This window comes from Rhinolophus sinicus, chromosome 17 (genome assembly GCF_057876585.1).
Source record: "Rhinolophus sinicus isolate RSI-liver-muscle chromosome 17, RSI-T2T, whole genome shotgun sequence".
NCBI lineage: Eukaryota > Metazoa > Chordata > Mammalia > Chiroptera > Rhinolophidae > Rhinolophus > Rhinolophus sinicus.
This window is the reverse complement of record NC_142517.1, coordinates 149,359,525-149,374,601: the sequence shown is the minus strand read 5'-3', so window position 1 is coordinate 149,374,601 and position 15,077 is coordinate 149,359,525. Positions and strand designations below refer to the sequence as shown.

Below are 15,077 nucleotides of genomic sequence, written 5' to 3'. Positions count from 1 at the left end.
AGGGTTTCCTGTAAAACCAAAATTTTCCATATCGGGCTGGGTAGAAAACCTTTCCTGGAACAGCCACGCACTCCCTAGTTAGCCCTCAGGGCAGGGAACAACTAGGGTCAGGAACACCTCTTCCCACACTGAACATGCCTTGCCAGCGACATTCTATAGATGGCACCATATTAGTGGCTTCTTCTAAATCTAAACAAGGAATGACTTCTCTGAAATGTTTATTAATCACTGGGTCTTTTTTCCCCTCTTCCTTCAGGCTCTGGTACTTTTTGTTACACCGCCTCACTGGAGCTTCACTCAGACATGGGCGTTGTCAATATATGGGGGTGGGGTGGGGGCATTTTCTAGTCTCTACAATAATTCCTCAGTAGGTACTTTCCCTTAGGCCTTGTAATTGTTTGCTTCTCTGAAGCAGATTCAGGAAGTTTAAAGGCAAAATGAAGAAAGGGGTCATTATTTTCCCCCATATGAAGGAGTTGCTTCACAGACATGGTGCATATGTTCAAGTCACGTCTGGTACATTCGGGGAATCATAAAAAGCATGGAAAGAGAGACCAATATTGTCTTAGGTTAATACCCTGCAATATTCTTTAGCTTGTTAGTCACTTAAACGCAGACCGAGTTTTTGGCTTTAAAATAGAAGGCGTGGCTGCTGCAATAGGCTTAATTTACAGGGATTATTTCATAGACAAGGAGTCAGCCCAGACACAAAATAAACAGATGGCACTTTTTTTCCTCTCTCAGCTTCAGCAGTTCAAATGCAGGCTGACTTTGGAATCCTTATCACCTTCGGCAAAGCAGGAAGGGGAAAATGATGTAATTCACTCTTCCCCACTCCCTGCTGAAAATGCCTTTATTTTCACTGATAGGGGGAAAATGGCAGCATAGACCAGGGGCATTGTTTTTATTGCTGAGCAAGCAAGTCCTGCACCACCACTCCACACGGAGTGGAGTCAGACCCTCCCTGGGTTTTGATCAACCTGATGATGGTAGCATCATAGGAATTAAAAACCCCTAAGTCAGCCATCCAAGGAAGGACCACTCGTATCTGCCCTACGGTTCCATTACTGTATCTGTTCCCTATTTTCGGAACTCTCCCATTTGACCTCTTTCTTTTAACAAACAAACAAGCAAACAAAAAACCTACCACACTACAATGAGGACTAATTTTCCACACTTGTAAGCCCGAGTAGTTGAACACTGTGGTGAGCTCCTGTAGGAAGAAGTCATTTTGCACAGACATGCTGGCTCGGTGACTAAGCCTTGCCTTAAGATCTCTGCTGACATTTAAAGACTTTATAGGCTCAGTCTGCTCTGAAAACCAGCATCATGTCTCTTCCCATCTCTAAATCCTTTCTATGAAGAGAAGATTCGGTCTGAAGCACACGTCCGTCAGGCTTGTACTCCTGCCAAGCACTGAGGCGTTTGTTGGGTATGTAAGGATGAGGCAAACAGGCTGTTCCTCCCCTCACGATGCTCACAATCTAGAGGAAAGACTTGACACTCAACAGCTAGACTGATGCATGTGAAAGGATACAGGTTGTTCCTACTTTCAGTTTGGGTGTGTGAACAAAGGCTTCTCTGAGGAATTAACAGGTAAGGTGAGGTCTGAGGGGACGACACATACTACCTAGGTGAGTGGGGGTGATGGCGAGGAGAGAGCTAAGCATGTCATGTGGAGGGAATCCCACACATAAAGGACCTGAGATCCTGAAGCAGGAAGAGGCCTTCCAAGAACTGACGGTGTCTGGGGGAGGCTAACGAGAGGGAGAGCAGATTAACTTGGAGTTCTGTAGGCCAGATTAATCACCGCGTCTCTATTTTGAGAGTAATGGATGCTAGAGAGAATCAGTCTGTACATTTGCATGGGGATGTCATTTGCTGAGTTAGAGAATCGTGAGGCAAAACACATTAGGCGGGGAGGCGTCATGAGTTCAAAATCTTGGAAATCCTAAAACCACTTTTTTGGTGGTGGTTCTAATTTATATGTGATCTCATTCAAATGCGACTATTCTCTGTCTTAACTCCTATAACACATTTTCTTCTTGGCTTTACAACTTTACCAAGTATCATTTTCTCTGATCCGAAAAGAAAATGTGATTTGGGTTCTCTAAATGAAGGTTTTATCAGGAGAGCATTTGGGCACTTGGTGTATTTCCCCCCTGAGCATATAGCCTGCCTGCTTGCCAGACCATCACATGCCCTGCACTAGGCCTTCCGGACAGACCTTTGTGTTTGTCTTAGGAGCAGGTTTGCTGGCAGTGATACCTGGCATTGAAAAATCCTTCCTAAGCCTTTGTTTAATGCGAGAGATCTCAAATGCTTTCAGATTCTGGAGAGGTGCCAAGCTGCGCTCTCGGATTAGGAGACAATGGAAGGGCTCTCATATCTATAAGCCTAATATAAGCTGTCATTTCAAATGAATGAATCGTTTATACGGTTGGAAGGAGTCCAGGGATGTGTGGGGTTCCTTTTTTAGCCTATAAAGTTTGGAGCTATTGGACTTTTATAACAATCGTCTAATAACCGCATAGTTATTTGTGCTACTTTGAGGTGAGTCTGTTCCTTTTGCTGGGCCCTGGGATCACAGCTATAGGCTGGTTTACTTCTAGCATTTTTTCATTCATCTATTGTGTCAAAGATTTGAGTGGGAAATGTGAGGTTTGGGGCACCATTTAGAATGATAATCAGTTTAAATGCCTTAAAGCATTATGGAGTATGTGACTGGGCAGGTGAGAAGGAGAACTTTGGGGATAGGTCCATCCTCTTGTGCTTGGATCACTCAAGACCCGCTTCAAACAAAAATGTGAACAATTTTACTATGAGCTAGAAGATTATCCCAAACTGTAGACCATCTTAAAAAGTCCACGATGCTCTTTGTTCTGCCGCTTCCTCTGCCAGTCTGGGATTAGGCTGAGAGTAGGTGTGTCCAGATGGCGAGGTGACTGTTGCCCAGAACAAGAAATATCTTTTAAAAGATTTGGCTGTGGTGAACCCCTGGGATTCCAAGCCTGCGCCTCTGGTTGCAGAGCCAGCCCCGATCCTCCCAGGAGGTGCGGAGAATTCCCTGCTGCTCCCAGCCAGATGCAGGCTGCGAGTGTGTTCGCTTGGGCCTTGTTCTGGTGACACAAAGGGCACACAGTGCCAGCCATAACACTGAGTAATGCTGGGAGATGCCTTTTAGAACAAACAACGTGGGCGAGCTCCTCAGAGAGGGAATACCTCTGGCTTGACATTTAAATTACTGAATTATTTAAATGAATGTCAATTAGGTAGAGTAGACTTGCTGTCTTCTGCCAGGGCACTTCCTGGTTATTTGCACAGGTAAGTGTAAAATAAAATACTTCATGTCGTATATGGTGCCTCCTATCTGTCCTGTGGAAAATCAGTCACAGAAGGCAATTATCCATTCCTTGGTGTTCCTGGATGTATACACTGTGTTCATATCATGGTCTGAGAGAGTAGAGGTCCGTAGAACTTCACCTTCCACCCTAAAAGGGGCTTTGTGATAGCTCTTGTACTCCCCCACCTCTCCCACCACAATTCTTCCCCAAATAAAATACCACAGGCCCACACATGTGACAGTTATTCCTAAATTTTGACAAGACTAAAACAGTGAGTCATGGGCATTCTGGGGCCTGCTGTGTTCCTTACAATTGTGGATATTAAGATCTGAAAATGCTGCTACCTTGCCTGTAACGTTCTTTGTTGAATTAGTAATCCTAGCTCAGAACATCCTTTTGGCATCTCTTTGACTAATCCTCTCTGTCAGATACAATTGCCAAAGTGGCATTTAACTAATGTGAGTGCATACACGTAGGCGTGCACATGGGTATGTGTGGTCATTTTTATATTGTGCGTGTGGTCATTTTTATAGTCTTATGAATTTAGGGTCTTCATTTACATTAGGTTGTATAGGAAAAATAGTTACATGAAGGGCTCTGCTAATTCGTTATATGGGAATGTACAAATTAAGAAGATGAAGTGAGAAGCAAAATAGGAAAATGTTGGTGCAGGTTTTGTGTTTTCCCATTAGCTAACTGCTGGACTGAACTCATAGCTCCTCCATATCAGAGATTGAGTTAATTATTATATGTCATTAACAGCCATTTTTCTTCCCTTTTTTTCTTTTTCCTGATTGTGGAGGGGAGAATATGAAAACCCTGCTTTTTTGCATTTTACTGACAAGAATCACCAACTTAGAAGTAGTCAACCCCTGGTCGTCTATACTCCACTGTTGTAGGAATATAAAGATTCAAGAAGAGTGTTTCATACACGAATCCCTTTGACTTAGTATATGACCTGACAGGATAAGATCTGATTAAGATCGCTACTCCATTGTGCCTGTGTGCACTGCATGGTGGACATACTGAGCTGAATTTTACTAAAGGTGGTCCTTGAGGCTGCTCAATTCTTGCAAAATTCTTTAGCTTACAGTCTAAACATCTGTCAGACCGTCCCCACGTCCTGTCAGAAGCTAGAGACCTTGGAAAGGCAGTATCCCTTTTTGCATCTTTGTGGACTTAGAGTTCAATTTGTGCTGGAACTGTAAAAGCATACTTCACTCTGAAGGCACATTAGAAAAATGATTGTTGTTGCATTTCATTATTTTTAATTTGACGTTTTTTATTAGAACCGCAGAGTGTCATTAATTTGTTGCTCTTCTGGACGATCCGTTCCCATAGGACCAATGATGATTGAGCCCTCTGTGGTCTGGAGTTACGGTCAACCCTCAGTGTCCTCCAGGGATTGGTTCCAGGACATCCCTTCTACTCCCCAAATCTACAGATGCTCAAGTCTCATATATAAAATGGCAGAGTCCCTGCATATGACCTGTGCACATTCTCCAGTATACTTTAAGCCATCTCTAGATTACTTGTAATACCTAATGCAATGGAAATACTATGTAAACAGTTGTATTGTTTGGGGAATAATGACAAGAAAAAAAAGGTCTGTACATGTTCAGTACAAACTCAACCATTGTAGGCCTAACTACATAGTACACATGAGCAACAATGTTACATTTTCTGGAATATTTCTATTAGCAGTTGGTTGAATCTGTGGATGCGGGACCTCCATAGACAGAGGGCCGACTGTACTTGTTTATAGTTGCTCCTAGTGGATGGTAGCTACACTGAGTTGAGTAATTTCTACTCCTCAATCCATTGTCAGTTCATAAACAGCCAACCTCCAATTTTATTTTACCCCTTCATCCCAACACTAAGCCCACATCACCAACCCACTGTCCACAGATACAGCCTCTTTAATGTGTTAGGTATGTATCCTTTGACATACATGACCTTTAAAAAATATTTAGGGTTTTTAAATAGATGCCATGTTTCAAATTTATATAAATTGCATTATTGCACAGTTTTAAAATACAGCCTTTTTAATTCCCTGCTGTAGATCACAAACAAATCAATATGACACCATTAACTCTCCCCACCCCCGTCCATTTCCCTCCAAAGAATCATCACCTGTCGGGCAGCATAGTTGGCAGCCTTCAGCCAGCTTTGTGCCATTCAAGAGTGGCAAGCGTGTCTAGACTCCCTGGAAATATTATCTTTCAACTCGCTTTTGGCAAGTGTAAACTTTTTTGCTGGATTATGTCAGCAGATATATATGTTTCTCATCCTCATAGAAATAGATTGGTGCTGGAATTTCTCTTGGATTTCTCTAGGCAGGGGAAGTAAAGAATATCTCTTGGCTCATTAAAGTTTTTGCTCATTAAAAATGTCTGAGGGCTCTTAATTCTCAGGGGTGAGATTGGTGACATATATATACTGTCAGCGGCTATTTTGGATTTTCTGCTTTCAGGCATGTCTTTGCTCTTGGATGAGCCCCTTGTGGTTTTCAGAAGAACGATCAAGTCAATTATAAATAGAAGGCTTGTGTTTGTGTGTCTGCTGGCACTTACTCTGTGCGACGAGGCACCCCCATTACAGTGGGCAGTGAACTGTTTTTCTCTTTGAAGAAGGAAGAAGAAAAATGAAGAATACTTTTTTTGTTTGTTTGTTTGAAATAACCCACATCTCTACACACACCCACACAGATCTGTGTAAATTAACGTGACATTTTCAAAGACTTTACCTTAAGACCTTTTAAAAGCCCAGCCACCCGACCTGTTATTTTAAGAAAGAAGCAGTTATCTCAGCCCTGCGACAGAGGGTTCAAGGATCAGAAGGCAGCCTGTCTGTGCCTTAGACTGTCAGAGGGAGCTCGGAAAGCTGAATTTCCTTATAAGACCAGTGTTTCGGTAAAGGTGGCCTCAGCCAACTAATCAGTGGTCTCTAGGTCTTGGCTCTAATCTATCTTCACTGTCTTTCCCCACCAGTGGAAACTATTGGGACCAGCAAGTCTGAACTAATCGTTCTAACGGGGCGGGGGAAAAGAAAGAGTGATTTGAAAAATGAAACTGCAAGTGAGTGTTTTCAGACAGAGACAATCAGGAGGTCTGATGAGGGCTGCCTCCCTGATAATCCATTTCTGCCCTTTTCTGTTGCACCGAGGGCCCCACCACGTGTGGGCTACTCCTTGGGTCCCATCTGTTACCTTATTGTGCAAACATTGTTCTGTTCCCTTTGTCTTCTTGTGCCCTCGTCCTCAATCAATGGTGCCAAATTTTTTTCCCTTCTAGTTGAAATGTGTAAGAAGCTGTGAATTCCCGTTATAATGTTAAAAACTTCAGTATTATTACTATTAAAAAATTAGTCTAGGCATCTAGGTGAAAATGATACCATGGATTTGTAATTATAGACTTGTAAACGCTTATTATATTGGTATATTTCTGAAGCAGACACGTAGTAGCATGAACATTAACATTCCTTGTATTACTATTTGATAGAGATTTGTATGGAGCTAGCAGGAACTGGTATTAACAGCTGCTATATATTTAGGAACAGTCCTTTTTATTTCCCATAAAATAAAAGTGATCAGCATTATGTTCCAGTAAAACATTTTATTTTGATGCAAGAATTGGTATATGAGAGCCCATTAGGCTGAAGATAACTAATACGGGTGAAGTTCGTTTTCAGAAGCCTGTGGACAAACGATAACTATTCTTTGGCCTAGTGTGATCTAAAAGAGTACACAGCGATATAAAGGCTTTCATACATTGAGAAGTTATTATTTGGTGGTTGGTCAAGTAAGAGATACAAGATAACAGAATGTGGACCTAGTGGCTAATGGTGATGCTGAGCCTGACTTCGTGTGGTTAATGTGTTTGTCAGGGTCTTAGAGAAACTGTACTATTCCCCTAATGAGTGTAAAAGACATGCAGTGATTTTCTTTTTCTTCCCTTCCTCTCTCTCCTTTTGCAGATGAGAAGCCCAAGGTAAATCCCAAACTTTACATGTGTGTGTGTGAAGGCCTCTCCTGTGGGAACGAGGACCACTGTGAAGGCCAGCAGTGCTTTTCCTCGCTGAGCATAAATGATGGCTTCCACGTCTACCAGAAAGGCTGCTTCCAGGTGTACGAGCAGGGGAAGATGACCTGTAAGACCCCACCGTCACCTGGCCAAGCCGTGGAGTGCTGCCAAGGGGACTGGTGTAACAGGAACATCACGGCCCAGCTGCCCACTAAAGGTTCCCATGGACTTTTCTATTTCTAGATCAAGAGTTTTTGTTAGTGTCTTGATTCTGTGTGGGTTAAATATGTAAGTAGCCATAGGCTTCCCTCCTGTTCTTTGAACCAGCGGCAATGGGCGACAAGGAAGATAGCTCTAGATGAGGAAGAGAAAGGTGTGGCCTTTGGAATCTAAAAGGAGGATGGACATTTTTGGGAAAGTCAACAAGGTGCTGTCCACCTTAATGTCTCTGTTAATGAGCCATGATGCCATTCATACTTTCTGAAAAAATTCTGCTTAGTAAATGCTCTTCTCTATGTTGAGTGTGTAGGGAGGAAAATGGTACGTAAGACTCAGGTACCTGAGTGGAATGCCTTTTCTTCTGTATAAGGAAGGAGACAAAGACTCACTGAACTTTTTTCCCATATCTGATTTCCAGTGATCTATCATTGAAACTTGAAGCCACTTGAGATTTCATATAAACTTTGTAGTTTATGTGGAATCTTCTCTGTATTATATTCAACATGGATTCCATATCCAATGGAAATCAGTCCTCCTATGAAACTGTTTCCTTATAAAATGAACCAGAAGTCCCTATAACTGTTAATGTACTTAGTCTTTGTAGACTCATTCCAAGCCAAATTTATTCTCTTCATACATCGTACATTTTTAATAGGCATAATTATTTAATTTTGCACTCCCAAAGGAAACAAACCAAAAAGTGGAGTAGAAGCTACTAGGAGTATCCACTGTGGGAAATGTCAGACAGCAAGGGAGGAGACAGAAAAATGAAGGGGAAAAAACCCAAAAAGGTTTCAAGATTGTGCTACAGTAATATTGAACGTTATGGTGATTATCTTAAAGCATATAGAAAAAATTAAATTCTGATAAGTAAATGGGATTGAATAGCAAAAGAAGATTTTTAAAAGGGAGATCAACTGTTTAAATAGTTAAAACTAAAAGTACTTGATGGAATAAACTTTACTCCTAAACTTTGTGAGTTGAAGTGTTAATAGAGAAGAAATGGCTTCATTCACAAAAAATTACATCCACAATATGAAAAGCTCCTAAATCTGCATAACATTGTGCTAGACACTGAGTTGTAATAGAAAATTTATTTTCTTAAGGAATTACTAACGTAATTAGGGCAGCCCAATATTTATAATTTAATGTTGTCTATAATTAGTTTTACACTTTTATCGTACAGATGTCATGTACAATGATATGCGCCAAGCTGTTGATTAATTTGGATTTGTAAAATTAAAAGCAATATATAAAGGAAGTTAGGCTTGAGATTGGATGGCTGAAGGGGTCAGGGACATGGAAAAGAGTTACGTCATGTGTGGGGAAGAACCAGGGATTGGTGACAATGTCATGAAGGGGTCTGAAATTCATGATTTTGTGATTATTGTTTTTGGGACCTTTTAATTATGGACCTTCACTACCCAACTAAGAAATTTTGATTTAACTCACTAGGCAAGTTGAAAGTCTTTGTGAATATTTGCTTGAGTGATATGTGAATGTTCAAGTGAATGCATGAATGTTTGAATGAGTAACATAACAAATAATGTGTGAATGAAGGAATGGATGAGTGATTAAGTGAGTGAATAAAGCAGTAAATGAATGTTTTGAGTGAGTGAATGAATATTGAATAAGTGAGTAAAGGAACAGCTGAATGAATCGGTTCCTAGGCAGAAGTTATGTAAAAAGATCAATGAGAATTCAGCAGCAGACATCCAAGATACATTGGGTAATTTGTTCTTAACTCAGATAGCACTTTCTCATAGAGATATTACAGCATAATGTCTGTCTGCAAGGGCTTGATGATAAAACATCCTTACAGATCAAATCCAAGTTAATAAGAGTAGTACCAGAGATTTGTATAGTACTTTATATTTTAAAAGCACTTTCACATACATGCATTAATATGGTTGGTTCTCAGTGGAATTTTTTCTGGTTGTGTCTAAATGAATAATGGTTAAAATGACAGGGCTATTGGCCAGGTGTTAAGAAGTATGTAAGTTTTAACACTTTGTGACTTGGGAGACCATGTGGTCAGGATCAGGAGCTACTTGTTAGGGTATTGGTTATACGTATTAAATAATAAGTAAACCGTGATCCTTAAACAGCCAATTACCTTTTTCTCCCCCATCTTCAGGGAAATCCTTTCCTGGGACACAGAATTTCCATTTGGAGGTCGGCCTCATTATTCTGTCTGTAGTGTTTGCAGTATGCCTTCTAGCTTGCCTACTGGGAGTCGCTCTCCGAAAATTTAAAAGGCGCAACCAAGAACGCCTCAATCCCAGAGATGTGGAGTATGGTACCATCGAAGGGCTCATCACCACCAATGTTGGAGACAGCACTTTAGCAGTGAGTCTGTTACCCCAGGGAATCCTAAGCATGATGAAGATGGCCAAGGACGCTTTCTTATTTTGAGCATGAAACGCTAAACTGGTGACTGGACAGTGTGCTCACATACCCTGGTCACCTACGTCCTAAGCAAGAATGTGCTGGCACCTGTCTAGTCTCTCCTATGCGAGAACATTCATCTTAGACAACATTTATATTAAATGAGAGAGGGGATTTACGTTAGCAGGTTTGGGGGAGGAAGGGGAAAGGAGAAAGGTAACCCATAATGTTAGTGGGGATTTGGAGATTATGGTACTCAGTTACTCTGCTTTTAGCAATAAAATCAATTTCAAAAAAAGCACCTTTTGCTTAATATCAAACATCTGTTTCCCTTCCAGATTATTTCAACACCCTGTAATTTAAGACTTTAAAACTTCACATTCGAAAAAAGCAGCTATTAAATTTTTCATGCTTGTGTGCTGCCCCCTTGTGGAGTGTTGCTATTTGGTCAAACCAGTGCTGTCCAGTAGAAATATGTAATTTTGAATTTTCTAGTAGCCACCTTAATAAAAATTAAAAAAAAAAAAATATCCCAGGTGATATTAATTTCAACAATATATTTAACCTGATAGGTATAATTATTATGTCAACATGTAAAGAAATATTAATGAGATATTTTACTTCTTTTTGAAATAAGTTTTCCAAATCTGATATATATTTTACACTTAGCCTATAACAGTTCAGACTAGCCCTACTTCACTTGCTCACTGTCAACACATGGCTAGGAACTACCCTACGGGACAGTGCAGGATTCGAAACTATTGTACTTGTACATTTTAAGTATGCTCATTTGCAGATTTTAGAAATGATGAAATCACATTAAAAAGTGACTGTCTTCCTTTTTTTGTGTTTTAAAATTGTTTCTCAAGTGCTCATTTTAAAGGAACTTTAAAACTTAAGTGAGAAAAAGGAATCATTTGCTATAAATAGGTTTTACCAGAAAGTGCAAAAGAGAAAAGCAGTAACATTCTAAAAGGCACACTGTGCTGAGTCTGATGCCTGCCACGGAACAGGTGAAGAGCAGTGAGTGTTAGAGGTGTTAGTGACATAACAGTACCCTTCTGAGATGCCTTGTCATCATCTGATGAATTGAAAGACAACCAAGGTAATAATTTTATAATGTGATTCTGTTATTTAATGCCATGACCATGTGTATCTGTTCCCTAAGATCATTTTGTATTAAGTCTTGCTCTGCTAGACAACAAAAAAGTGTTAAAAGTGTCTGGCAGTTCTGCAGATAAGCCTGCCCTGCAACTTCCTTTTTGTTGGAGAAGACTAGCCCTCACCAGTTTTTGTGGCTCAGGTACTACACCTGGACCATCCTTGGCGAGTTGTTAAAATATTTGGTCGTGGCTGATACAGGCTGAGAAATATCCCATCCTGCTGCCTTCCCCATCGTTGGGCCTCCTGTCAAGTATACTTTTTGGTTTGAAGTGGAGGGAAGGACCCTGTTGAGCTTTGTTTTACCTACCTATTTAAATCGTGATACAGCGACACTGAAAAAAGAGGAGCTAGGACATTTCCTTTTCAAAAAGTAGAGAAATACAGTTTTTCATTGGAAGTGTACTTAGCAGTTTATTTGAAGTTTTAAGGAAAATTAAATGAGTTTATTGAGTTAGTGGAAAGAAGATACAAGGCTGAATTCTGACAAAGCTTTATCAAAGCAAGATTCTAAAATAGATTAGTCAGAACTTTGTTCCTCGGAACTGCTAACATAAGCAATTTCCATGGCCAATAACAGGACTACCTCATATAAATTACTGTTTAAATAGCTTCTATAATTTTGAAAGAGAAATAGGAGTGTATGCTGAAATAGTCTTCTCAACTCAATCACGTGAGTTGACAGTATATCACGATATAATAACACAGTAAAGAACCCTGTTTAAAGCAAGTCGTCATGATTGGTCTACATGCTTGCTCATTTAAGCGATACGCTCATTTATATGATTCAGCAAAGCACACCTTACTAAACAGCACCCTTACATTGAAAAGAAGCCTTGGGGTCCAGGAGTTGAAATACTTGTTTGTCAGTCTTTGTTTTATTTCCTCCCTCTCCCCCTCCTTAAGCTATGAACTAGTTTTAGAACCAGGATTATGTATTATGAAAAACAACGTATTAATTTAATTTTCAGAATTAGTCTCTTAAAAAATTGAATGAATAAAGAGAAGAAAGAGCAGCAAATAGATGGTTAGAGGGATGTGAAACTCCACTTCATCTACGCTCAATATCTTGCTGATTATCCATTTTGTGATTTTTTTAAGGATTCTGAATTTCTTCCTTTGGATGTTCAGCTTTTGGTAACTTTGCTGATCAACAGTACTTCACAGTGGTGCTCAGAACAAGTGAAAAAAAAAATAGATGACATGCAAACAAATCAATGAACCACGTCAATAGGCCAGCTGAAATGTTACGGAAAGGATGAGCTTTGAGGAAAGTTAGCTCACTGTTACCGCACCCTTACCAGCATCACCATGGGCACAATAATGTTTATTACAGATAATTCATTCCGGATACAAAAATACCTCTGCTTCTTGGCTGACTCCTTCTTTTCCTAGGAAGGAAAAATCTATGAATGAACTAACTGGGAATCTTTTTTACAACATGTTCACTTTTAGAAGCAGATTGGGGGCATGGTTTTAGGTTTTTAATGAAAGTTTTATTTTTTCCTCTCTCTGATTTGTGGGTAATTCACATTAAGAAAGGACACTTAGGTGTTAATTTTGTGACCCCTAAAAGGGAACCTCTCTGCTTGAGTACCAGTTTGATGATTTACATAGCCACTGGTGTCTCTAATACAAACAATATTAGAGTTGTCTGTTCCTTATTCCTAATTTATTTCTTCCTTATTAGAGTCCTGTAGTTGGCATGTCAACTAAAGTGGATCCTTTGATAGATATTTATGAGCAGAGCAGAATGTGGTCAGTTATTTCCAGCGCATGGACTTGAAGACCCTTTCCCTTTATTTTGCCCCACCTGCTCTTTTTTCTTCCGCTTCCTGTGCTTACCTCGCTTCCTGGACTTTCTAATTTGCGTCTTCAACTTGGTCCACTCAGCTTCTTCATATATTTAATTCTGAAACTCTGGGTGCAAGGAAGGGCTACTTGTCCCTCAGGAAAACCTATCAGGAAAGGGCTAGCTTCTGGTTTCCCTGAGAAGTACACCAATCCTCCCTCGAGGGGGGCTGTCCAGGCTCATTAGCAGGCCGTGCGCCCATGTGAGTTACGACAACATGCATGTTCATACACTACACGAGAGCTGGTTCTCAATAGCTTCTTTTTCTCCTTGTCTTGAACTTCAGGATTTATTGGATCATTCGTGTACATCAGGAAGTGGCTCTGGTCTTCCTTTTCTGGTACAGAGAACGGTGGCTCGTCAGATCACGCTGTTGGAGTGTGTCGGTAATTCTTTTTTCCCTTCCTTTGCGGGTTCTATGCAATGTAAGTTGTGCTTCTAGAAGTAGGATGGAACTTAGGAAATCTGTCTTGTTGCCTGTTGCTCTTAAAGGGAGATGTGGGGTAGCTGTGTGGTATGGCTGTGTCTCTCTTCTCCATGACTTGTGTTGGAGCGCCTGAACTCGCTGAAGTCCTTGCCAGAGGGATTTATCACTAGTTAGTAGAGAGAATGGTTAGTCGGAAGCTTCCACTTGCAAGTACACCCTTTGGGATGATGGGAATTCTTGAAACATGAATTAATATGGCTGCTCCTGATTATAGGTATTGAATGATCAGAGGTAAGTTGGCCTTTGGACCATAAACTTGCTTATTGTAATATTCTAATCCCTCACACTCTTCCCCTGCCTTTAAAAATAATGAAATAAATTTACCAAAGCTACTTTTCTAACTGCTTTGTTTAAACAAGAGCTATGTATATTTCTTTGTGGCCGCTCACATTTTCCCATATAGGAACGTATGTATAGATAGATGTAATCATAGTGTGCATATTATTTGTGTCCTTTTTTTCAATTTTAAGCTCACATTTCCTTATATTTGTACACATCAGAAATATTTTAAGACTGTGTAATAATAGTCTATTGAATCTTAGTTTATCTTTAACAGTATTGCTTGAGAAAGATTTTGTACACATTGCGTCTTTCTCTTGAGTGCTTAGAATAAATTCCCAGGTACTGGGGGTTCCTGGGTCAAAATCTGTGACTTTTTTTTATGGGTTGGTTTATGTATTGCTGGATTGCCTTCTAGAAAGATGGCGCAAAATACTTTTTAGAAGTCCCAATTTTCATTAGTTTTACTTTTAAATGGTTGGTGGATATTTGCCAGCCCCATGATAGTTTTCACTAATTTCTCCTTTAGACGGCACGCAGGGATGGCCACAGTAACAAGGGTGGGTTGGCGAAGTCTCCATACTCACCTCCTAATTCTCCTTGTTTCTTTGGGCTGGACTTGGCAGCTTTTGGTAGGTGGCTGGCTATTACAAGCCTCCCCCACTACTTAGCTGCTATCTCCTGGCTTTTCTTTCTGTTTTCATGAAAACCAGGACACTCCCAAACCTGACAGTGGAAAGGGATGGGCGGAGGTAGTAAGAACAGTGGCTGCCACCTTCACACAGGCGCCCAGCAGGAGGCTGTTGCCGTTTCTCTCCGTCTGCAGCTCCTGTGACTGTTTCTGAATGCCCCTTCACGCTTCTCCTCTGCACTGGAGAAAATGAAAATGGAATAGTCACAAATTTGCACATTGCATACGACCAGGGTTGTCCTCTTGTACCAGTTAAAATCCTATTTGATTATGAACAAGGGGGTTCCTGAGTAGGAGTGAGAGGCAGAGAAAGGAGGCATGTACCTGTGTTACCTCCACCCTCCTGGTCCATGGCCTCTCACCATTCCCAGAGCAGGGGTCTCAAGATCAGTCCTTAGAGATTGACCCCCGAATCCAAACGGCAAAATAATGTTGCACCTTTAAAAATACATATTACTTCTGGTTGTATAGATATTCTTCAGCATTTTTTTTTTTTTGGGGGGGGAAATAATGTAAATTCAATGAAAGCACTTTGTTAGCTTAGTGCTAAAGTCTTGAATAAAAGCAATGCCTTTTCAGTAGCTTATAGTTACTGTTCATGTGGTACAGTCTTCAAAATGTATGTGGTGAACTG

General features: G+C 40.5%; 1 protein-coding gene across 3 annotated transcripts in view; it reads left to right on the top strand.

Annotated features, from left to right (window-relative positions):
- The window catches only part of ACVR1 (activin A receptor type 1), a 128,030-nt gene that overhangs the window by 79,904 nt on the left and 33,049 nt on the right, over window positions 1-15,077 (top strand). For all 3 annotated transcript variants that reach the window (XM_074336651.2, XM_074336653.2, XM_088794328.1), the window contains exons 4-6: window positions 7,320-7,583; window positions 9,723-9,934; window positions 13,273-13,372. In XM_074336651.2, coding sequence (XP_074192752.1) covers window positions 7,320-7,583; window positions 9,723-9,934; window positions 13,273-13,372 — 576 coding nt within the window. The remainder of the gene's footprint in view (window positions 1-7,319; window positions 7,584-9,722; window positions 9,935-13,272; window positions 13,373-15,077) is intronic.